Below are 23890 nucleotides of genomic sequence, written 5' to 3' on the forward strand. Positions count from 1 at the left end.
GAAATTTAAAATTAGATTAAGATTTTAATAAAGTACTACTAATTCTAAATATTAACTAATACTCTATAAAATTATCTCTTCTAATTTATTTATAGGTTCTCTCTATCTATTATTAGGATTGTAAAGAAAAAGATAGTTTAATAATCTTTTTATCTTCTTCTTTATATATAGAGCTTTGTTCAACAACAATAATTAGATATCTCTTTAGAAGTTTTATAAATTTATTTTTCCCCTCTTTATCTTTATTAATAAGCTCTATTAACTTCTAAAGAGATTAATTTTTCTCTTTCTATCTTATCTATATATCCTACTCAATTAAATATATATTATAAAACGTAAACTTAGTAGACTTAATCTTAAATTTAATAGCATACTTTCAGAGTATAAGATCTTTAATAGTATTTGTATTTAATAAGCTATATTAATAATAGTAGATATTATGAGCTGAGTTAAATAGACACTTAACCCTAGTACTGATTGTAGAGATTATAAAAACATTATAGATAAGACTTATAAAAGCTAGGAATTCAATCTTATACTCTTTTCACTATTAGTAAATACTTTTTAGTTTTACTAATCCTAATATATATTAGTAATATTAAATTTCGATAAAAAAAAGATATATACTAAACTAGATATATTGTATAAACTTATTATTCTCTTTTTTAATTTAATATCTAGAGCTAATTATTAAATCAAGATCTACATTAATATTCTTAACAAGATTAGACTAAATAGATATCTTTTCTAGTCTCTTTTATAATTACTACTAATATAATATAAAAAAAGTTCGAAAATTTTTTTAATATTATTTAAAATAATCAATCCTATCTTCTATCTAACTACTAAAAAACTAGAGTTTATATTATAAAATAAAGATAGTTATAATTACAAACAAATTACTATAAATCTCTTTAATATTATAATAGTAATCTTTAAATTTCTATTTAGAAGTTTTTAAAACTTTAAGTATTGTTTTCTTCTAAAAAACTTTTTTTTTTTTAAAGCTGATTAATTAATTTCTTTAAATAGTTAAAAAGTGTATTATAAATATTAAATATAAAGTAAATAGTGATATTCTTTAACTTTAAAAGTATAGTTATAAATTTAAAAAAAGATTGTATAATTTATAATAGATAATTAATCTAATATTAATACTTTTAATTAAATATAAGATTAATAAGATTCTTTTAAAAATAATATTAATTAAAGATTAGTTAAAGTCTTTTTATATAACGTATTCTACAGGACGGCAAGCGGGGCGCCAGAAATGGCTCCCATTGCCCCGTTTTCCCGCCACTCCCGACCGCCTGCCCGGCTCCGCCATCCCCCTGCCCCTTCCGGCATTGCGTCCACTGCGACCGCCCAACCGGGTTTAGCGCCACCGAGGCCGCTTTTATTGCCCGACGCATCCGTTCCTCCCTCTATAAAAGACCACTCGCCCTCTTGTCAAGTCTCCCACGCACTTTCACTCTCCTTGCCCACCCGACCCCCTTTCTTCTCGCCCCCACCGACCTACGACGCATTGGACTCATCATCCTGACGCACTGCCCCTTTCGTTTCACCGGAGATGCCGCTGCTTCCGATCCTCAGACCGTTCTGGCCAGCATGGGCGACGACGCGACCTCAACGCCCAGGGGCATCGGCTCCGAATTGATCAGTCCTCAGTGGATTTTTGACCAATATTGATTACAACAGAGCGACAGGTGCTCTTTGCTACACAAATTATCCAGATCGCTTCCCACCAGAACTCATTGCACATCGAGCCTGTGCTATCTATCCTCTTCCGCCGACCTCGTACGCCTCCATGAAGTCTCCGAATGACATCTTTGATGACATATTCCCCGCTTCCATCTGCTCCTTCGAGGTTACATTGCACAGCTCTCGTCCCTGATATACTAGCGTATGCTTGCTCACGACTGCCAAGCGTTCTTTTGGCGTCATCAATAGCTCTTTTGGGACCCGATGCACACAGCCGAGAAATCTTCGACTACACAGCTTGGTATCATGAGCCAATAGCGAAAATCCCTCAGCTGCACCTGACTCCTGAGCTAGCGATTGCAGCCGGAGGCGGATGACTCTATTGGACGGACAACATGTGGATTCTTGTCGTCGGGACCGTCCCCTGTGGACATGAGATTGGAACCCCTGTATTCTCGCGTCATACATGTGATGTGGCTTCCAGGAGAAGAGTGAAACCCTCTGCGCTGCGCGAAAGACGGGCTTTGTCGCAAGGATGAGTGATCTCCGGGTATAAAGCGACCTTCAATTCCGCCCCTATGGCTGATTGGGAATTCCAAACCCCTTCCCTTCTTCTGCCTGTTTCTTCCCTCTCTGCCAATACCCCAATTCTCAGTCCTAGTCTCATTCGATGAGCCCTGCCAGTCACCATACCTGAAAACCCTTTCAAACCCCCTGCCCCGAACATGTCAAGCGCCGATTTCCGCGTGGAATCCTTCCGGCCTTGGAATCCCCCCCCAAGGAAAAGCACAGTCTCTGCGGAACCCTCTCAATATCTATCGCTATCCAAGTCCTGTCTCCCTCGGTGCCACGCCGCCTCCCTCTACTGTGATGGACGCCACTTCAAAGAGTCAGCAAATGTATGCTCCCAGAACTGAGCGACATCCCCTTCCTGTTCGCCCACCGGTAGAGGTTTGTTTGAACGGCGGTCCACCACCGGACTCTCAGATCAATCGACACGAGCCGGAGGCCTTCGAGCGAACATCATCTATTAGTCCTTGTCCTAGAACTTTCGACTTCGAGGACATCCTACATCTGCAAGATCTATCAAACTCTGGAGATGATGATCATTCAATGACTTTCGGTCATTCTGGCCAGACCTTCGATCCTCAACCCTCCGATTTTGAATCGGGCGACCTGGAGCTTGCTTTCGCTGCTGGTCAGCACTCTCAATTTGGGGTTACTGGAGGCCTTAGCCAGACTGGACTGCTTCTAAAAGAAGCAGCAATTGATCCGGCAATTCTGGACGACCATCATTTCCCAGCTATGGAGCAGACCCAAGCAACAGAACCTTTACCTGACGTCGCAACCTGCCCAGGCAGATCATCAGCTGAAAACTCTCGCCTTTCGGATAAAGATGCCTCTTTCCATGGCAGGCAACATAAACCGAAGAGGATCGTGAAATCTGGTCGGCAGCCTTACAAAACGAACAATCTTTCAGTTGTTGTAGAAAGTCGCCCAAAGTCTACAACCGGTCGACCTTCTCAAGGGCTCGGCCGTAAGAACGTTTCGTTTTCTATCGTTCGTGCTCAATTCTCTGCCCTTTCGGTCGACGACCGATTACAGTTCCTGTCCTGGCTGTTCGAGGGTGCCTTAGCTCATTGCCTTACTACGCCTTCGAGCACAAATGATGCCGCTGCATCACGATCCATCTCGAACCAGGATGAAAACATGACACCTAAGTCTAAACACTTGGGTAAAGGGGCCGAAAAAATCGATGGGGAACATACTCGTTCCTCGAGAAAGGGATTACGATGGTCCGTGGAAGAGGATCATCTACTGGTGAAACTCAAGGAAAAAGAAAATCTCGCTTGGTCGGAAGTGTTCAATCGTTTTGGTCAAAAGTTCCCCGGAAGAAGTGAAGGGTCTATACAGGTATACTGGAGCACGACGCTCAGGAAACAGCGACTACCTTGAGCGGAAGACTAATAGCAAATGCCATCCATCGCTTTGCTGATGAAGGCCAGGAGGCGTGCATCTCGTACATGTTTACCTTTAACGTAACCTCAATGACCCCTAATATTGGTCAGTGGCGACCATCTAGTGGTTGCTTGAATCGGCTGATGCTTCGTCATGACGCATAGCAAATGGAGAACGAGCTGGAGGGTCATAGTTAATAGGCGCATGTGTTTGGCGTGCAAACTGATGGGACACTGCACGTCCTCTCGGGTTCCGCAACGTAACTGGTATTTTACGGATGAATAGATCTTGGCTGAATAAACTGGTCGAAACTCCACGTCAAAGCAACGTTGCTTGGAGGTGGCGGCTAGGCCTGTTCCAAGATCTGAGGGAGATCTCCCCAACCAGGATTCAGCTTGCTCCTTGGAGACAGAACTCCACCTCCCAGGTGGGCATAGTTGCTTTTTTCAATGATCACAAAAACGTGTTTTTCATTGCTCAGTTGCCCATGTCGGCCGCCAGTGCGATACTGGAACACTTTTACGCTGTATATTGCCAGAATTGTAAGTTATTTCTCTTTCTAATGACAAGACACCGAATTCAGGCAGCGACGGCCCTGGTACTTGATGACTAGAAATGTTTGCATGGAAGTGGTTATGACTCGCCGGGAGTCGCTCCATCCCATGTTCATACGAAAAAGGTCAAACGAATGGCCGTATTCCTGCGCAAAGGTGCCTCATCCTCAATTGTTCTTTGGATTAACGGGGACTTAAAAGCAGACTGAACATCATCTAAGATACATATCTCTTCCCTTACTGTCTAACGCCCTCCCATCTAAAAGCGCGTTCGGCTCGAACAACTCACGGTCTCGGCTCGACCTGGGAAATGCGGACTATCACTGGTTCTGCTGCACCATATGTTAATTCATGCCATGCCACGTCGGTACAGGTCGACCAACCGAGAGGTATATTTTCGCATCTTTGCTGGATGCCTCTGACTTGAAATATCTCACCAAGAATCATTCTATCTGGCTTGGATCTTTCCAACAGCTTGACCTGCTTTGCCTCTTGTCCTAATGCATTCAACGATGAGACTTCTTGAAATATGGTGGCAATATGCTGCGCCCTCATATCTGTCAAGGTTAGAAAGTGGCGTCAAGAAAACGAAAGGTCTCCTGTTTCCTACCGTGAGTCATTGGTCCCATGCCCAGGCGGTGCAAATCGCCTTTCTTGCTCTTTCTGGATCGAACCCAAATTTTCCTCCATTTCAGCAAAACTTGCAACAGTATGCTTGGTTCAAGTGCACGAAATGCTGTCGCAAAATAGGCTTGTACTTGAACAGTATCTTTGATGTCGATGGGATGAGGTTGAATCAAAGCTGAGCGCTCATCCTCCATAGACAAAATCGCTTCAAGATTTGTGAGCACAATTTTGAGTTCGTCTAACCGAATGTCGCCATCGAATAAGGGCGATATTTGAAGCCGGCGAAGCATATCATTAACAAAACCCATGTCAAATAACCATGGATCGACCGATTGATGGTCACTGAGATTGGCTATTCCCGAAAAGCTGTAGCAAATGAGTGCTATGCTGGCTCTACTCCCAAAGGGCCTCCTAGAAGGGGTTTGCCGCCTCCATAGCATGAACCCGGAACAAGACGATTGAAGTGAAACTTCGCCAAGCTTGAAGAGCATATATCCGAGGTGGGCTTTCAAATCCTCCAATGAAAACGCACGAAGGCATCCCGCTTCTGTGAGAAGGTTTCGTGCTTTCATCCACCAACCCTCCACTTGCATATGATTAAAGCTCCCAGGCACAAAGCCAGCCTCCCATTGCTTTTCTCCCCTAGTGATGACGCGCCGAAGCTCAGCTTCATCCTCGAGGGTTGAAGATGCAATGAAAAGATAGTTTAGTATTAAAATCATCTGTATAACACTATACCGAACTTTGATCATGTTTTGGAGAGCGAAGGGCGAGCAAATGGCTGAATATGAAGGATTCATCTTTAGGTAGGGAAATAATGAAAGTTGATTTTGGGTCTTTAGATGTGATTGAAAGCATTTGGTAGCGATGAGAGCTTTTTGTATAGCAAACTAACCATAGGGCCACTGTTGGATTGCTTTTATGATAAAGGACATACAAAAAGTTGAGCTCTACTCTACGAAGAGCCTATTTCTCTAGGCTAGGTGTGAAACCTCAGACGCACTGTATGAATATTCGCAGTGTTACAACCAATCAATCCGACATATTCGCATTTCATTGCTTTTTACTCCTTCATATTACTCACCGGTATTGGGATCCATAAAATTAGCAAAGCTAGAGAGTGGCTAGCAGAAAATTGTGTGCAAAAATTACCGAATTGTCAGCTATTTCATCTTGTGCATTGCTATACATTTTTGGCGCTTCTTGGACGCTTTTTTTCAGCCACGCAATGGTATCCCAACCTCGGTGTTATCTAAAGATATTTCTGTCGATATTGAATCATCTCTTGGCTTTCAATGTCTGTATCTTCCAGGCTCTCCATATTCCCAAACATGAGCTCCAAGGATTATACCACTTGTTTTCATAAGTTTACCCGACTGGGGAATTTTACTCTTAGCTGGAAAGCGGCAACTCGAGAGAGCACTATGAAAATTGAATCAGATAAAACCTTTTTGGCCTGGAGAACTTTGTCGCAAACCATCCGAAATTCCTTCTGTTCGGCCAATGTGTAAATGCCTATAAGCCATCAAACATCAAAAGTCAACCAACGTGAGAATGAAGTAAAACGAGAATGAGTCTTGTGGAGGCTTGGTCATTTGACTTACATTTGGCACCATCTTCAAGGATGGCTTTTTATCAAATATGTAATTGGACTTTCGGAAAACCACTGTTCCCCGGTTCCACGTCAATAATTCTGCCTTTGACAAGTCTAATGTTCGGAGGAATGTGAGGGAGCTCAATGATTTCTCTATCCGAGTTGCAATCTGATTGCATAGAGGTGTTTGGGAAATTGTTTTCTGAGGGATGAAGAGTGAGAAGTCAATATCAAGGGCTCTGCGCGTCAAGAGAAAACTCACTAGGACGATTTCCAGATTTACCGATGCGTAGAGCTCTGCTAGTCTCTATTTGCTTTTGGAGGCATACTGGTAGAGGCCTTTCGGGGCTAGATGCAGATTCATCATGTTCCAGCCCATATACCGCGTGTTCAGTTCGCTTGTACGGGGTGGCAGCATTTAGGATCGTTGGCTCTAGGCCCTGGTCTGTTTCTTGCTCGTTTTTTGGTCTCCAAAGAGACTCTATCCAATTTGGAAGAAACAATCGGAAGGAGACAGCAGAAAGGCAAGACATGAGGCCAAATTGACATACAGCTTTGAAACCTTTCGATAAGTATGGTAAAATCATCAATAGGAACGGAAGGCTTTAAGCATGGGCTGGTGTTCTTTTAACACATCCAGGTGGTCATATAAAGACTCCTTTCTACTGTCGAAGGAAGCCATCTATCATACATTTTAATTAAACAAAAAGGATTTAGTCATGGTGAGTATCCGTGCCTTTGACCCGTGGCGATGATATACTCACATCATAAGCCTGCCCCGATTCCTGTCCAATTCTTGTATGGACCGGCAAAAGTCGCTCTAGAGGCAATGATCTTTTTGAGAATTGATTCCCCGGTACTCTCAAAATGGACACCTTCCGAAAACTCCAGCCAAGATGCTAGAATGCTGCTAGACGCCTGCAAGGCTTTGAGGAACAGCAGGTCTCGGGAAACGTATCTGGATGAGAACATTTCTCTTGAGGAAGGCTTGCGCGCCTTCGAGGGGAATGTTTTGCACAGTCTCAGTTACAGTACTGTTCTAATGCTAGCACTGATGACCTGGCATTTCGATGCTTCGTCTTCTGAAGCGTCGCGGGGCTTGATTGCTTTCTTGAGACAGCCTCACGACAATGAAGTGAGGAGAATACTCCAAGGTCGATACTCAAGCATTATGCTTGAGACGGCCCCTTCGAACTTCGACTTTTTGCTTGTCCTGAATTGAGTCTATCTGGTGATCAGAGAAATTGCATAGCACGAATGGGTTTATATGTATTCAATCAACGGTATCCAAGCTTTTTCAGACGGTCACCAATGTCTTGGAGATAGCCATCATACCAGTCCCTTAAATTTCCTTGCATTACATATCCCAAAGCTTCTGCGAGCTGCTGCCTTTTTCATACTCCCGTAGGCATTTTGAATGTAGACGCTGGTAACAAAGAGCTTTCTTCGAGTCAAGGTCTTCGACTGGTTGTTGCAGAATGATTGGATCATCGCTGCTCAAGGGAATGAATTCTGGAATCCCATATTTCCCCCAAACCCGTGATATACCCGTCTCCAGCACCGCAAGGTCCATTAAATATGCATCCTTCATGTTGTCATGGCCATCCCGGGCTTGGTGCTGGACGCCAATATCATGAAGAGCGATGGCATCAAGAACCACATCTCCGAGGCCCTTTCTTTTGATATCTTCTATAAGTTGAACTCCATTGCGAGGAAACCAAATTCGCACGGTCTTGTTTGGTTAGAACTGGGTATTAACCCGGAGAAAAGGGAAACTTACATGCAAGCGAATCGGTACTGAGTCTTTGGCAAAAATTCCAGAGCCTGGAGGGGCAGAAAAGGCAGGTTGTTCTTTCACCGTCAAAGGCTTGGCACCTTTCGCAGATTCATGCATACTACTTCGATTGGGGTCTGGCCCCCCGAATAAGACTGTCTCGCGCGAGCTGCCTGGGGAGAAGAGGCGGGACATGTAGTTTGAAAGCAAATATCGAAATTTTGAACATGTCATATTCTCAGTTTTGGAGTCTTGGTGGTAGGTAAATATAGAAATTTGGCCAAGTGTGAAGCAATTGTCTCTTTGTATGTATGCCCCAAAATGTAGGTATGGTCGTTCGTGTCATGTACTCCTATTGAAAAGCTAACCTGGAAAATCTGGAGCCAGACTTACATGTCTTCATAGTTGGATCAGATGGTCTCAAAGTCGAGCATACCTGAGGTCGGACCTGCAAATGTTGATGGGAAGGAGGCTGTTTGGTAACCCCATGCATTTAACCGTCTGTATTTGAGTAAGGGGTGGTAAATATTTTTTTCTAGGAATCGAGGCCAAATGAAACGGAATTATAGAATGGCAATTGATGTCGAATGAAGTAAATTCAGCTCTTTTGGTTTTGGGGATAATCCATCGTGATAGGCGCGAAGCGGTTTTGTTCTGGACATACTGCTTTTTTGTTTTGAGAGACATATCAAGAGCAGTGCGTTCCAAATACCATGCAAGTGATTCAAAATGCCTAGGTGTACCCATGGCGACAATTGGAGGATGAGTGCAGGTTTGTGATGACAAGAGACGAAGTGGGGGGCTTTACCCGATTCTGAATAGGTTTTCTGCGCAGAAAACCTATTCAGAATCGGGTAAAGCTTGTGCATGTAGTGCTCCAAGCTGCTGAGGTAAGATCAGCATTCCCCTGGCAAAAAGTACAATCTTGTGATCGGTCGATCGGCTGCCAGCTCCTCCCACCACTCCACATGTACCCACTAATTCTTACGTCGTCCCGACTATTTACTTCCAACTTCAGCAACCACCATGGGCATCGTGGAAAGCAGATTATTGGCAAACAGTCTTCTTTCTGCTTGCAATAAGGCTGCAGAAGAGGGAAAACATCAACTAGACGAGTCTGAGTTCTGGAAAGATATTGTGAGTTTCCTTCGATCATTTATCTGAAGCTTTAATCCTCATCTAAGCAGGAAAACGTCAAAGCATCGAAAAGCATATACAAGCACATTCCCCAGCGTATCCGACAAACTTCTCGTCAGTCCGCTATCAAGAAGGCCATCGTGCGTTCCTCACAACAACTCCAAGCTCCACAAATCGTCCAAGACCTGCAGGACAAGCGTGAATCGCTTTTCCCCTTGTACTTACCAACAAGCAGCGAGGAGAGCAGCGACGGTTCTTCAAGCACTCGTCAAATTGCACCTTTCTCTTGCCATGTCCCAACTTCGCTGCAACCATGTCCGCTCGCCGATTTCTACAAACTCGTCGTCTTATGCGAAAATCAACAGCAACTGGGGAAAATCCGCCTCCGGATTTGCTATGTGGCGTTCTTTCGCTTGAAGAATGCCGTACAGCCAGGTACCCAGTACCAATACGATGATGCTTCAATGTTCATAGCCCATCTGATAAGAGATTCGGGCTGTGAAGACTCACTTTCCGACATTGAACGTCGTGTAAGACACTGGGTTGGCCTAGGAGAGCGATACAGTCTGCTAGCTAATGACCTTGGAGGGCTGGGGGTATTGTATCTCCTTCCACAAGATGGTGGTGAGTCGATGTAAGTGGCAATCTAATGGAGAAAGAAGTAACTTTACTGACAACGCTGTAGCTGGACCAAAGAGCTGCCCAAATCGCCGAAGAGGCCTAGAAGAATTGCCATGTTGAACCATCTGAGGCAGAAAGGATTGCCAGAAGAAGCTCAGACACGTGGTCTTCATGCCTTGGCAGAGGACGAGGCTGCAAAAGTTCTGGGGCCGATCAAAGCCTCATTAGAACGAGTGATGGAGAGTCAACTATCAGAGGCAAATGCCCATATTGTGGATGAAAACCGACAGTCTAATAGGACTTGGCCACAATCGGATATTCCCCAAATTCGTCAGCCTAGCGCCGGTATGTCCTGTAAAATGTTGGCGACTTTTTCTCATATCAATTCAGGGACGCCGTCTTCTCAATCTGGAGCACCAGTTGCTACACAGGTTGCTTCCACTTTGGGATCACCATGTAACGCCATGTTTAGTGGTCACGCGACTTCGGAAATGGTGCAAGATGTGAGCGACTTACATTATGGGCCTTCGCTCACACGAATATCATTGCAAAATCGGCCGGACATTATGATGTCACAAGTTCACACCCATGGGCTTGAACCCGTGTACATGCCAACGAAATCGGGATCATGTGAAACATTCATACCCCATTTTGGAAATACGGCAGTGGAAAACAGTGCCCAATTCAATATGGAGCGAAATGTTCAAGTTGTATGTCACCATTCCTAGCCCTCGGGTCAAAGATAAACTCTCATTTTTCACAAGCAATATTCCGACCCAATGAGCGCTACGAGCAACCAAATAGCAATGATTACACCGGCAGACTTTCCTCAAGCTTTCGCAGTAACATCCACCTCGATACCTGCAGATTACCCTCAACTATTTCCATATCAACAACGAACCGTCACTCCCGCGGATTACCCTCTAATGTTTCCCTGCGACCCATCTCAATACCTTAGTTGATCGAACTCTCAGCCAATACTGCAAATTTTATAATTCCGCACATTGTGTTATGTAGAAGTCGGTGGAAGAGCGAGAATAAGATACAAGGCTGGTGATAGGACAGGTTCGCGTTGAAAAACTGCCGGGGTATTGGGAACAAGCAGAGGCTGGGAAGGCTCAGACAGTAAACGAGGGTGGCCGGAGATAATCGTCACTGGTATGATGTATCCTTGCTTTCCAATCCCCTCCTTTTCCACGAACTTAGTTTCCTCCAACACCTTCCACACTTGAAACCCGTGCCGCTGAAGATAATCAGGCAACTCGCTGGAAGCCTTCACTAACAACGGCTCTAGGCCATCATCATCACAAAAAAAAACATTTAGGTTGTCCTTGTCCTTTTTCCAGCTAGCACTTTTGAGAAAGGTAGCCAACTCATCCATGATTGATTGAGTCATGCCGAACAGGAGGCCGATCAGGTCTCGCGGGACGCGTGAGGATGGAGTGGACGACCTAATGTAGATGGTGAAAAATCATCCACTAGAAATAAGTTAGATGAGCACATGAGCAAACGATTTTTGCAACCTAACTCACCTTTGGCATCGAATGTTCGCTTTCGCAGGGAAATCGGAGCGTGGTAAAAAGTAACCGCGGGGCACGGAATATGACGTTGGATTTTTAGGCCTAACAAAGTGGGGTTTTTGCCTAATTCACCCCCTGGGCGATAAAGTACAGGACATTTTATCTCCGAGGAGAATGATAGTGCGAAGGAGTCAGTTGATCTAACCCAATTTTCTATCCATTAGACGGTCACATCCGAATAGGGATATAGCACAACAAACCCATGCTTTTTAGAATCCAAAAGGGCATCATAATCGCCGGAAAGCGGTAGGAATAAGAGAAAACAATACGAAGATTCACGTGATGAACCGCGCCTCTACCGGTCTTACTTAAACCCGGTCGCCTCTGCTTTTTACATACATGTGTATAAATGACAGGATCCTTAGCTACTATAGTATCGGCGTTTCTAATAGGATCCACAAAGGTACACAGCTATTCTTAGTCTTCGAGCGACATGCTCCCAGGATTTGTGCCCGAGTGCTAGACAACCATCGAATAGCTCTTCATTCCAACAAGACAGACGGGGATCTGTTATCCCTGCGTCGCTTTGGAGCGCCCGCATGTGAGGCTGGCCTTTCGCCATAATGTCACCTATGGTGGAAAGGAAGCTAAGGAGACTCCGTTGTGAGCGTACGATGAAAGGGGTGGCCATTTGTCGGATCATCATTTTCCCGTATGGAATTTCCCCTCTTCCAGCCTGACAGCGCTTCGAACTTAAATTCTCCTGCCGGCCGTTCATTCGCTTTTTACCGCATAGATCTGCTCAATTTTCAAATTTTCTGATATGCAACAGAATACGCCGATATTCTGAAAATGAATCCAATGAATGATCAAGAAAGAACGACCCTTCATTCGTTGTTCGGTCGCACGGTTATCCGAGTCGACAACAATCTCGTCGTGAAATCGGGCAATCTCCGCTCCCACGAAGCCCAAACATGTAAGTAGAAAACGAATAACTCAAATAAATTTACGCGCGCGGTGCGCATGGGTAAGCAGGGGTCTTGTTGATTTTATTGTAAATTTGAATGGTATAGTGGTTTTTCATTGATCACTTTAGCGCCCGTTTCAAATCGGAGGATGATGAATGCCAACTATTGGTCTTTGGTGATAGATATCTAAGCGTAACACCCACGATCGAAACGCTTCTGACTCCACATGTACCAATTCATATTCGTCTTGAAAATTCCAGGCAAATCATTCAATTGTGTGGTTGTATGCCGAAGTGGTTGATTGACTCATCTCGGCCCAATAGGAACAGTCACATAGCCGCCACTAGATGGAGGCGCTTTATTTGCAAAGTTCTTATCCACTTCATTGACGCCATACGCTTTCCGCTAGTGGTCCTTTTATTTTATGCCATTTCTCTCCTCGTGTGGATCATTCTCACGGTCACTAACGCTCCAGATTTTTGTGGGTACATTGCGCAAGCTGATTCAACATCGGTAACTTGAAAAAGATGCGGTAATTACTCAATAAACTTTTACCCCAATCTGATAACTTACCGTCTCAGTATCAAACTAAAGAGTCGCTCCACTGGGACATCTTTTTTTGGCCAATGGTGGTCATTTAGGTTTTTGCTTTCCCGCTTTAGTGTGGGGTGTTGGGGTTAGATAGAGGCACCCAATCTGGACAAAGCCAGAGAATAGCCAACGAGTTTTGTATCAACTACCTTCAATCACTTGCCAAGATAAATGCCGAAGCAACCACAAGAATTGCAATAGCGCTTTTCATCTAAAGATAGCCGACGACTCAAAGTTCCAGCATTGCCGCCCCAACTCTGCGGCGCCAAAAAGAAATGAATCCCAGCGCTCGGGAATCAACATAACGCTCAGAAGGAATTTCATTCGTGCATATGAAACGAAGATGATGCCTAGCTCCCCTTCGAAGCGCCTGGTAGGGTTGCTCGGGACCCTAATTATTCCTAAGACGTGCTATGATCGAAAGGTATAAGAGGAGAGACCTTGTTCTTTTCTTGGGCATTTTTACTACATCTCATGCCCATATTACATTGTTCCCTCTCCACCCAAGGAAAGAAAAAGGACCTCACAACATCATGGCCACCAGAACTATTCACCTCATCTCTTTTCGCAATAGTTCATCTCAACGAGCTCACTTTGCAATTTTTGTTCCATCGGCAGCAGACCCTAAACGAGGGACTCTGATCCACGCCGTCGGTGCACCCATGGCGGGCTACATCCTCGAGTTCAAACGGAACTACTCTCCTGCTATGACCCAACAGCGCCATGAGACTTTTCCGATTGGCCAAGTTTATTCGTCCAATATCGTTGACTCCGTGGACACAGCGATGACCAAAGACTCAACTCCCAGAGGCAAGATTGAGATTGCTGCGTCTCAGGTCCCGACTCCTGGGATCAGTCAGAACTTCATGGCACCTGTCAATGATGTAAGTCCCCTGATTTGACTAATGCTTACTTTTCCGTGCTTATTGTTTATCTGCTTCAGACCACCAATAAGCGATGTCAGGAATGGACCATGGACTTCGTCCACCATTTAGTCTCCAATGGCCTCATTACAGCGGAAGCAATTCAGATTGTTCAATCCAAACGTGATCCCCCAAACCATGGAATCGGTCTTCAGCCCGCCGGAAGACGTTGAATTCATCCTGAGTTGGCTTTCAAGTACGAGCAGTTGACGGAAGACGGCCTGTGGCGAAGTTAGATGCAGCTTGGCACATACGTTCTTTTGTTGCATATCCCATTCTTTATCTAAGGACATAGCTGGCCAATACATTTTATCTCGCTAAACTACTCGGCTTATTCGGTTTCACCGCAGAGGATCCCACACCTTGGCTCCTCACTCGTGGTGTGCTAAAATCAAGGTGGATCCGTTTTTATTTTTATTTTTTTCAATGGTCTATTTTAAGTATTTCAGAACAGAGATCCAAGCGGTATACCTCCTACAGTTGTTATAATACGTGTGTACGTGCGTTCTCCTGCCGTTTTGTAATTTCTGTGAAGTATGCTTACTTCTCCTATCGGTGAGTAGCGTTCACTTCCAGGTAGAATTGGTTCACACTGAGCCCATTGCCATTGTGTACTCTGCGAATACCTCAAATTCTCGTAAGCGTGGACTTAGAAAGTTGTCGACCCAGTCTCGCCGCCACTCGTCCTCGTACCAACAAGTGTAGAGTGCCTTACAGTACTCCCAGTAGTCTGGATACCATCCCGCTTGGGCCCAGTCCACGATAGCAATGATTCGAGCTGGTTTGCTGGAAGAGATGATGATGTTCCCTCGGTGGAGGTCGCCATGAGTAAATTTAATAACCCCACCGTCCGGTAACAAAGACCTGTAGGGGTCGTTGTATTTCTTCGAAGGAGGAAGCCATGATTGTGGTAAGTAGGAAAACCAGTCGTTGAAATCCTTGATGGTGAAGAAAGGCCCAGTTTTCGGGTATGATTGAAAAACATAATCCAGGACTTGCTGGTGCCCCAGGGAACCTGGAAACATTCGATTAGATGTAAATAATATCCTTCACATTTTGACCGGGGCGTACCAATATACTGATCGGAAGGATCTTGTTCAAATCGGCGCAGACGGTTGACTATTTGACATAACTCATCGCAGAGCGAGCTTTTGTCCTGGCTATTGAGCTCATTCCAGCCATCCTGCAGCGTCTGTCCTTGGATAAGCTCCATATAGAGGAACACATAGTTCTCCTCGTCGACCCGCCACCCAAAAACTTCGGGAACTGGAATTTCGTCACCAAAGGTCCGTTTGATCATCCAAAGGCACTGCGCTTCTGCGATCGTGACATAAGGGCCAAACTTGACGAAGACTTTGGACTCTTCAAAGATAACAGGCTGCGGCTGTGGGTTCGCGTGGATGTCTTTCGACAAAGCCCTCACTTGCGCTGGTGTCGGAAGGCTTTTGCTGGGCTCTTTGAAGAAGGAAGAGTCGAGAAAGTTCATCTCTCGCATCGACTCATCGGGAAGATTTTTTGAAGATAATTTTGTCATTTTGGCTTGGGTGGCTTCCTTAAGGGTTGCTTAATGATAAGTGAATGCCTTTGATGAGATAACTTGTTGGATGAGGAAATAAAGCTGATGGGACCCTCTCAGATCGGCTCGGTATAGTTGGCTTATGTCAGCTAATCATGACTTCGGCAGAACAATTTTCCGTTTCCGGAAAATGGCGTAGTTGTAGATTGACAATTCAGGGATGGAATCGATGATAGCACAGCTATTTTTGGTCTTCGAGCGACATGTTTCCCATTTTTCCTAAGATTTCTGACCTCAGTTCCGGTTGGTTTGAAATAGCGTGTTCAATTATCGGTAGTACGTCTTCCCACTGCTTTCATTACGTGCACACACTCTGCAAGCAAGGGGACCTGTATTTCTCATTATACCGTTTGTTCAGAGAGCGTCCCAAGGTATCAGGGGCTCAATTTGCAGTTTCTCCATCCAAAAGCCGCTTGGGGCCATTTATTCACACATCCATCATAGGCTGAAATGCAACATCACGCTTGCCATTGTCTATTTAAAAACATTATTACGATGTTACCGATTGCATTACACCCGCCTACGCCAAACCAACATAAGACAAAGGTCTCTGCATAAAGGCACATCCCAGTGTGCAATAACAATTCGAAGGCATAATACCAATACTTGGATTATCCTTCTATGGAGAAATGCGCAATGATCTGAAACCATGAAACTCAGCCGACAACAAAAAATCACCCTCGGCGCCTGTTGGTAGGACTCCAAATTTAGAATACTGGAATGATTTAGATATGTATCAGATGAGGAATTATTCTACGATTGGTGAACTCATTCAATTATGGGACTGTACAGTATGTCGAGGTGGTTGATTGACGCATCTCAGCGCAAATAAGAACAGTCACATAGCCGCCACTACGTGGAGGCGCTTCATTTGCAAAGTTCTTATCCACTTCATTACGCCACCATATGCTTTCCGCTAGTGGTCCTTTTATTTTATGCCATTTCCCTCGTCTCGTTTGGATCATTCTCACGGTCACGAACACTCCGGGATTTTGTGGGTACATTGGCAGGCTGATTTAATTTGGTAACTTGAAAAAGATGAGATAATGACTCAATAAAGGTTTTACCCCAATTTGATAATATACCGTTTCAGTGCCAAATTAAAGGGTAGCTCCACTGGGACTCTCTTTTTGGCCGGTGGTCGCCATGTAGGTTTTTGCTTTCCCGCTTTAGTGTGGGGTGTTATGGGCGGATAGATGCACCCAATTTGGACAAAGTCAGAGAATTTCATGTATAAAATACTCGTTTCCTTCATTTCTGCCATTAATAAGCAGTGCGGGGAAGTATTCCATAGAACTAGCCGTTCCAGGGCTTAAAGATCCCAGTTCCAGTACCGACACCCACCTTGACCCTCATACATCAAATATCTACCCTGAGACGAAGTTGATTGGGCCGTAAGTTCTGCTTTGATATTAGGCTGAGGATTTTGGACCGGGCGTATCGCTCTCCGGCGCTTGCTGAACCCATGACACAGATATATCCATGACCTGGGGCGGCTGTGGTACATATAGGGAGCCACAAGTGACTTGGAGCTAGCGCGTTGATTCTGGTGGCTTCGTTGGCTCACGTTGGCCTATCATTGTTTGAACAGCCCCTCAGTTAGTTGACTGTTGCAGGGCCTGTAGCAATATTGCCAGTGAACAAATTAGGAATGCGGCAAAATTGGAGCAAGCAGAGTTGGTCTATTCTTCATTGAACATTCAGCGCTTAGATCAAACAACAAGTATTTCAATGTCTTACCGTTGAAGCACTTATTTGGGTATATATAGCAACTATTGAGCTTCCATTCTCACCGTCACTCTTATCTGATACCAACGGCTTTCTCAGTCAAAAACCCCCTTAACAATCCATTGGCGGCCTCAGTCTACTTTCGAGACCTTCTCTCTGAATTGGCTCTAGAATATCCAGAGCATGAGCAATAAACGCCAAGTCTTCCTTTCGCTTCATCATCGTGATGCTCTCTCTATCGGTGGGAACAGGCAGCGATTCGGTCATGCGGCCTACCACTGGGGGATTCTCATTTCGCCCAAAAGTTCCAAGGGGCCAGATTGTTATGCTTTCGACGTAAGCGATGGAATTCTCCTCGATCCAGTGCGCAGAGTCAATCTCAACCCTGAAGGCAACTGGCTCTTTCGAGAAAAAGCAAACATCAATCCGGAAAAGAGCGGTCACCTTCTTGGAAGGGTCATGATTGGGAAGGTGCCCAATGAGGTTACCTACGCAGAGATCCATGGTCTTCTCGGAGCGATCCCACTTCCCCATAAGGGTACTCTGCCGGAGCAAAACTGCGTCACTTGGACGAGAGCCGCCATTTGCAAGCTTCAGGAGAACGGTCTCGTGGAGCAATTCGACCTCGACCGGTTCATGGACGAGTCGCTTGCTTTCGCGGATCAACGCTTGCAAAGCACCGAATCTACGCCCGCCAGCATCAACTACACTGGTCGGCGTATGTGAATTTCTAAGCGTCTCAGATCTCAATATCTCCCAAGCTCGGAATCAGATGCTCCCTTCCACGCCAAAGAAGTTGTGGCTCGTCTAGTCGCCTCCACAGAGTTTGTTCCGCTCTGAGCTCGTCGTCATATCTCTCCATAGCATTTTCCAATCCATCATACCACTCTGGCCGATCTATCTGCCCGTAGTGTGCCTTGGTATACTCCCAATATTCTGGGTACCAGCCGCCAAATTGCCAATCAACAATCGCAGAGACTTTCCCATTGTCCACCATGATATTCCGGGGGCGACATCTGCGTGGCTAAAGCAGCTTCGATAATGACGGGTGTGGCATTCAGTCACCTCTGGGCCGATTACTTCGTTGCAGTCCTCAATCGGAACGTTCGCCCGAAGGTATGAGTGGAACCCTTCATGACTCGTGAAAGGCCCAAAAGTATAAGATCCGACTCGGTGATCCAGGGCCTCGTCGAAGCTTGCCGATGCAACTATTCCTTCTTGCGGAGGTTCTAGTCCCCGAAGCTGGCTGATGTAGCCCGCAACCTCTGTGATGATGTATTTCTTCTGGTTTTGCGACAGGTGACCGCGGTACCATGCTGCCTCGAGGCTCATTCCACGGACATACTCCATTTCAATATAAATATTATCATCGTAATAGTGGACGTTGAAGACTTTAGGGACGGGAATTGATGTGTGCTCAGCGACGTATTTCAAGGCAGCTAGCTCCGGCATGGCACAAGGCCCTTTGATCATTCTGCTAGGGCTGACTCGGACTCCATGTGGTCCGACTGCTCCAAAGAGTTTCTTGCCAATCCATAGTCGGAGTAGAAGAAGACAAGAGGTTGCGCGGTAATTTCTCTCCTTTGCCATGGCTCGCTTAACTCAGCAGATGAGTGCCGCATTAACAGTCAATCGATATTCTTGTGTATGATTGATGGAGTGACACGTTGCGGAGAAAGGTGGAACGAAGAGCCGTCCACCAACACATCCACGGATATTGATTTGTGTAGCGCTCGGGCTTATCGCTATGGTGGTTCTTGGGGCAAGCTATTTCTTTAGCCCGACCGATTCCACTGTACACATGATTAGTATGTGCATGGCTTCTGCTAGCCCATGAGGCAAAAGCATCTCATTACCTGAAACACTAAACTCTAGGAAAACGCGCTTTCCAGAACGCACGATCGATCGTCTAGGTCCTTGCGGCGGATGATGGGGCGAGTAGATGGCGACGGCGATGGTTCAGATGAAGAGGAAAGCAGTGCCGTCCGATTTGGGCAAATGGAATCGCTTCAAAGCCGCGGGGTTTAGCGGCGGCACAGGTTGTGGGAAATGCGGTATGAGGGTGATAATGCTTGAGCGACGATGGGTAACAGTCCGGGCAGTAGGGGCAAGCGGTCAGTTGGTTGGTCGTTTTGGGGATTAGCGCGGTCCGCGATCCCCCGTCAGGGATGCAATAAAGATGCTCAGCTACTATTATCGGTATTTTCAAATGGGATCCACGAATGTGCACCATAGAAATTCTGAGTCTTATGCCACATGAGATATTTTCTTTATGGGCCAAGTGTCACGGGACTCTTGGCACAAGTACCCTCACTGAATGTTCGACTTCTATGCTTGGGTTGCGATCTGTATGATTTGTTCCAACAGCTAGCTGCCTCTTTGCAGCTATTGCAGTGTTTTAGGGGGGACGTTTCTCATTATGCTGTCTGTATCTATAGCGTCCCAAGGGGTAAGGGTTTCATTGTACTGAATTTACATCAAAAAGCGCATGGTTTTATTTCGGGGGCGTTTAGTTGTACTTCAACATCATAGGCTGAATTGAATTGTCGCGCTTGCCATTAATTATCCAAGACACTATCACGATATTACCAATTGCATCACACCTGCCTACGTCAAATCAACACAAGGGCCGCTTCAAGTGCAGGGCAAGGCTCTTGGTGCAATAGGGAACAAGTGCATCCATTAAAAATTAACAGGAACAGTGAGAGCTCCAAAGTCAACGAGGATGTTCAGGATCGCTTGACCGGGCCGTGAGAAATTCCGACGCCTTGCTTGCCACGGCATTTGTGCTCCAGGGCTTCCAGCAATCGATATATGTGTCTTTCCAGCTGACGGCCTTGGCCTCGCGAATCCATAGTTGCACTTCTTTCTTAGTTAGCTGCTCGGTGAATTCACCGCCGGTCAACAACCCGTCCACCAATTGTTCGAACTTGTCGCAACAAGCGATAATATGCTGGCAGTTCCAAAGAACATACAAAATAAAAGCGTCCAATGAAAAGGTTTTGCTTTGTCTGCAGAATAATTAGCAGAAGACGCGCAACCAGGGAACTTGGAGAAGCTCTACATTTTCTTTCCCGTTTCTTGACTACACAAGAGAAAAAAACCGCGTCCCAGATGGCAACCGGACCACCACCAGCGCTCACCAACTAGCTTGTGCTCGTGAAAAGACTTCCGAGTCCTCTCCCCTATTGCTTTAGAAAGGGACGCTGTGCCACAGATGATGTCTGTGGCTTTGACCTTCGCGGTCTGGGGGGATGACCGGCATCTTTTTGTCTGCGAAGTTCTTTGATATACGCCAGATAAAGCATGATATCCGCAAGCCGAGATTTGAGGTAATGTGTCTCTTCGCCTGTCTGCATAGCATCTACGTATCTCCAAATTGCAAAGCCTTTGGTGTTGGAGGATACGAGGGAATGATTCTCCACGTCAAGCCGTGGAGAGTCCCAAAATCCGGTAGCCTTCCATGATTTGGTGTGCTTTTCCATGAACTCAGGCAAATCAGGTCGCGAGATACGATTGCATTTCCTTTCAATCTCAGCTTTTTTTTCCGATGATAGGGTGGACAGGAGAGAATGGCATAATAAGGGACCGCTCCATTTGTCTTTATCTGAATTGGAGGGTACGGATGTCTTGAGATGAGCAACACTTGAAGAATCTGCGCGATTTTTGGCCACTGAATCTGCTAGGACTCCTTCCGAGGATGAATTTTTGCCAACATCCTCTGCAATTTCGTCGTCATGCGGGGCTTGATTCCCACCTTTTCCCTTGTCAAGACGGGGCCTGAGGTTCCTGGTGTAGAGAGTTGAGTGTGGTTCAAGTCCGGCAGGAAGCTTCCGTTTCTGCTGCAAGATCTGGCGGTTCTCATACTCCAAAGTCTCTTGACTACTATTAGTCTGTTGTTCTCCATTGGGAAACTTATGCTGGTCGCTTTCATTGAAGGCAGGAGAAATAGACACCGGAGTTAAGCTTTTTGGATTTGACTCGGTATTCACGGAAGTATTGGCATCAGTTGAAGGGGTCTCACTATTGCAAGAAGTGTCCTGCAAAAACCTGACCGTATCTTCCAAGGCGGACTCAATGTCCGAATCTCCAAAGTCTTCATCCATCGATAAGTCTTCATCATTGATGGATGAAGTCTCCGGATTATCAAGTTCGGCATCATCGGGGGCATCTTCGACTGTTGGCTGCAATTTCGAGAAAGTGCATGCACTCTGACGTTTGTCGACAGTTCGATCTTCTGAGTCAACGTCGCTTGTTGTCACTTCAGCCGATCGCTCCACACGCCTAGTCGTGACTGGCGTATCCGGCGAATTTGAAAAAGGCGTGGGATAAGAGATACCTGCAACTGGATACAGAGATGGAGAGGATGATCCCACGGCTGGGCGATTCTCAATTGGATTTTTGCCCGTGACATCTTGTTGTGCTTCTTCTTCAGCATCCGATACTTCCATCTCATTCAAACCCCCTTCTTCCATGATGCCAGCGGAAGCATGATGCGGTGGAGTTTCTGGTGACATCTCACCTATTCCTACAGGGCGGCCGCATACAGGAGATTGAGACGTTGGGATGCTAGCCATGGGACCATCTTCATCGAGAGCTATGCCGGGGGGCATTGACCTTCGGACCCTCCTGTCAAATGTAATATGGATGAATCACTTTCTTTCGTTGGATCGCAGGGTCCAGGAGCGAAATTGAGTGAAGGGTCTGGTGCGTTTAGATTGTCACATTCTCGGAGTACCCAGTCGAACTCATTGGAGGGACAATCATCGTGTGGGATGACGGGAGACGGATTGGCATGGAGATTGGGGACTGTTTCTATATTCCTAAGTTAGCCTTTGTTTAAACGTCAATAGCCCGATCTCTGCGGGTTTTGATCATTACCGCGTGGGGTTGAGGCTGGTTGACTCAACATGACTCCCGCGTTCGAAAGTGTCAGGGTTGGAAAACGGCTAGGATCAGGCGTTGAAACGCAGGGCGCCATCTTGCGGTCTCGTACGTCCATATTCGTCGTGAGTAAGGAAGGATCTAAAAATTGAGCAAAGTAAGCAACGGTAATTCTCGTGCGTTAGAAACATAAAGCATTACCGATGCAGACTGGCTCAAGCGATCTAGCATGTGCGACACTACCAAAGGTCGAGGTACCTGTTGCAGGCGACTTCACTTGGCAGCATTCCTTGATATCAAAGTCGACGAGACAATCTGTGCTCGTTCGGGCTCGCTCGTAGAGGAGGGCGATCTCATCGCGAGAAAGGGAAGATAGAACTTTGCAGCAGTGGCAGAGTAAGCGTGCAATCTACATTTAAATTAGATACCTTGCGACCGGTGGGAGGTGGAAATGACAAACCTCATCGGCTGACGGACGGGATAGTAAGTCGTTGAGAATGTTCTGCTCTGCATCATGAGTATTCTGTAGGCAACGTCAGATGATGAGAGATTGAAGCAAGAAAGCTACTCACATTCAGAGTTAATCTAAGTTGGAGCATTTCCGACACAAATGCTTTGGGTAGGGAAATAGAAAGTCCAGTGACGAAAGCTGTGATATGGCCGGGCCACTGGAAGGTGTCGTAGAGTAGAGTATCGTAGAGAGATGGGCGGGCGAAGAAGACCTGAACCGGGGGAATTCGCCCTCTGCTCGGGGTTCACTTCGGGCTCGCTCACCCTCTCTGATCATGAGGGGTGTTGAATTCGCACACTTCGACAACTCGATGAACATAACCTGAAAAGAGGGCCGAAGGTATACGCGCCATTTCTAAAAACTAAGTCACTCCTGAAAAGGCGTTGAAGCACGAATCTTTTGATCATCTTGAAGGCAAGAGGTGAGACACGGAGTGCGGAGTGGAAGCTCAACGGGGTGGAAGTTCAACGGGGTGGAAGTTCAACGGGGTGGTTAAAAAGGTAGGCCCGTTTTAACAGGTCTGAATTAATCAATGCCTGGTGCAGGAAGATCATGTGAACCGAGAATGGACCAATGAAGGTGAGACATGGGCCTTACGAAGGCTTACGTAGACAGAGCGCTCACTGAGCGCTCAGTGCACTCCGAGCGCGGATGGAAAATCTTTGTTCCTTCGCACTGAGAAAGAGGGGGGCAGGGGGATAGTGGAACTTCCGAGAAGGTTCTGGTACCACGTGACCGTGTCGAATATTCGATACGATCACGTGAGCTCTCTCATCAAAGGCTGGAGTCTACACATGACCGTACTGTACATACCAAATTATTTGATGCTGTTAATTGATTTTTATTCCCCTCAACGCGATGGAACAGGACAGCACAGCCCTATATTCAATTTCGATTTTCCAGCCTTCTACAGTATACAAGGACGAGTATCTACCCACAACGATACTGTAACAATAACATATATATATCAATTCATTTTATATCCGCCCGCAATTCTTCCTCTTCCAACCACTCCAAGCAAGGAATAATGTCTTCCGTGGTCTCCCTGATTGGCCGTGGATAATGATTGTCCTGTAAGTTGATAAGCAAAATGGCTTCCAGCACGACAAAAACTCATACCATGTCCATTTCTGCTGGAAGCCACTTCTTCTTACTTGACTCGAAGATGTATAGTTGACCACTTTGCCGATTTCGCACGGCTACAAAGACGTCCGACTCACAG

At 45.8% G+C, this 23890-nt stretch overlaps 8 protein-coding genes across 8 annotated transcripts; 5 read left to right on the plus strand and 3 right to left on the minus strand.

Moving 5' to 3' along the window:
* Positions 1–2571: 2571 nt before the first annotated feature.
* Positions 2572–3657, plus strand: N7506_004228 (uncharacterized protein; the record flags this gene model as incomplete). The annotated part of the gene is made up of 1 exon (XM_056953523.1): positions 2572–3657. One exon carries the CDS (start codon positions 2572–2574, stop codon positions 3655–3657), a length of 1086 nt encoding a protein of 361 aa, XP_056812412.1.
* Positions 3658–7154: 3497 nt separating this feature from the next.
* N7506_004229 (uncharacterized protein) lies at positions 7155–7657 on the plus strand (the record flags this gene model as incomplete). Its single annotated transcript, XM_056953524.1, has 2 exons — positions 7155–7157; positions 7208–7657. The coding sequence occupies 2 exons, from the start codon at positions 7155–7157 to the stop codon at positions 7655–7657; spliced, it is 453 nt and encodes a 150-aa protein (XP_056812413.1).
* Positions 7658–9235: 1578 nt separating this feature from the next.
* On the plus strand, positions 9236–10474 carry N7506_004230 (uncharacterized protein; the record flags this gene model as incomplete). The annotated part of the gene is made up of 4 exons (XM_056953525.1): positions 9236–9346; positions 9397–9980; positions 10032–10312; positions 10440–10474. The coding sequence occupies 4 exons, from the start codon at positions 9236–9238 to the stop codon at positions 10472–10474; spliced, it is 1011 nt and encodes a 336-aa protein (XP_056812414.1).
* Positions 10475–13449: 2975 nt separating this feature from the next.
* N7506_004231 (uncharacterized protein) lies at positions 13450–14142 on the plus strand (the record flags this gene model as incomplete). Its single annotated transcript, XM_056953526.1, has 2 exons — positions 13450–13930; positions 13990–14142. Exons 1-2 carry the CDS (start codon positions 13460–13462, stop codon positions 14140–14142), a joined length of 624 nt encoding a protein of 207 aa, XP_056812415.1. The 5' UTR covers positions 13450–13459.
* A 414-nt stretch (positions 14143–14556) lies between these two features.
* Positions 14557–15503, minus strand: N7506_004232 (uncharacterized protein; the record flags this gene model as incomplete). The annotated part of the gene is made up of 2 exons (XM_056953527.1): positions 14557–14984; positions 15041–15503. The coding sequence occupies 2 exons, from the start codon at positions 15501–15503 to the stop codon at positions 14557–14559; spliced, it is 891 nt and encodes a 296-aa protein (XP_056812416.1).
* A 1953-nt stretch (positions 15504–17456) lies between these two features.
* N7506_004233 (uncharacterized protein) lies at positions 17457–17999 on the plus strand (the record flags this gene model as incomplete). Its single annotated transcript, XM_056953528.1, has 1 exon — positions 17457–17999. The coding sequence occupies one exon, from the start codon at positions 17457–17459 to the stop codon at positions 17997–17999; it is 543 nt and encodes a 180-aa protein (XP_056812417.1).
* A 171-nt stretch (positions 18000–18170) lies between these two features.
* Positions 18171–18725, minus strand: N7506_004234 (uncharacterized protein; the record flags this gene model as incomplete). The annotated part of the gene is made up of 1 exon (XM_056953529.1): positions 18171–18725. One exon carries the CDS (start codon positions 18723–18725, stop codon positions 18171–18173), a length of 555 nt encoding a protein of 184 aa, XP_056812418.1.
* A 1733-nt stretch (positions 18726–20458) lies between these two features.
* N7506_004235 (uncharacterized protein) lies at positions 20459–23020 on the minus strand (the record flags this gene model as incomplete). Its single annotated transcript, XM_056953530.1, has 7 exons — positions 20459–21870; positions 21930–22088; positions 22155–22298; positions 22359–22566; positions 22618–22680; positions 22730–22901; positions 22932–23020. The coding sequence occupies 7 exons, from the start codon at positions 23018–23020 to the stop codon at positions 20459–20461; spliced, it is 2247 nt and encodes a 748-aa protein (XP_056812419.1).
* Positions 23021–23890: the final 870 nt, after the last annotated feature.

This window comes from Penicillium brevicompactum (genome assembly GCF_028827555.1).
Source record: "Penicillium brevicompactum strain IBT 35665 chromosome Unknown utg000003l_segment0_segment0, whole genome shotgun sequence".
NCBI classification, from domain to species: domain Eukaryota; kingdom Fungi; phylum Ascomycota; class Eurotiomycetes; order Eurotiales; family Aspergillaceae; genus Penicillium; species Penicillium brevicompactum.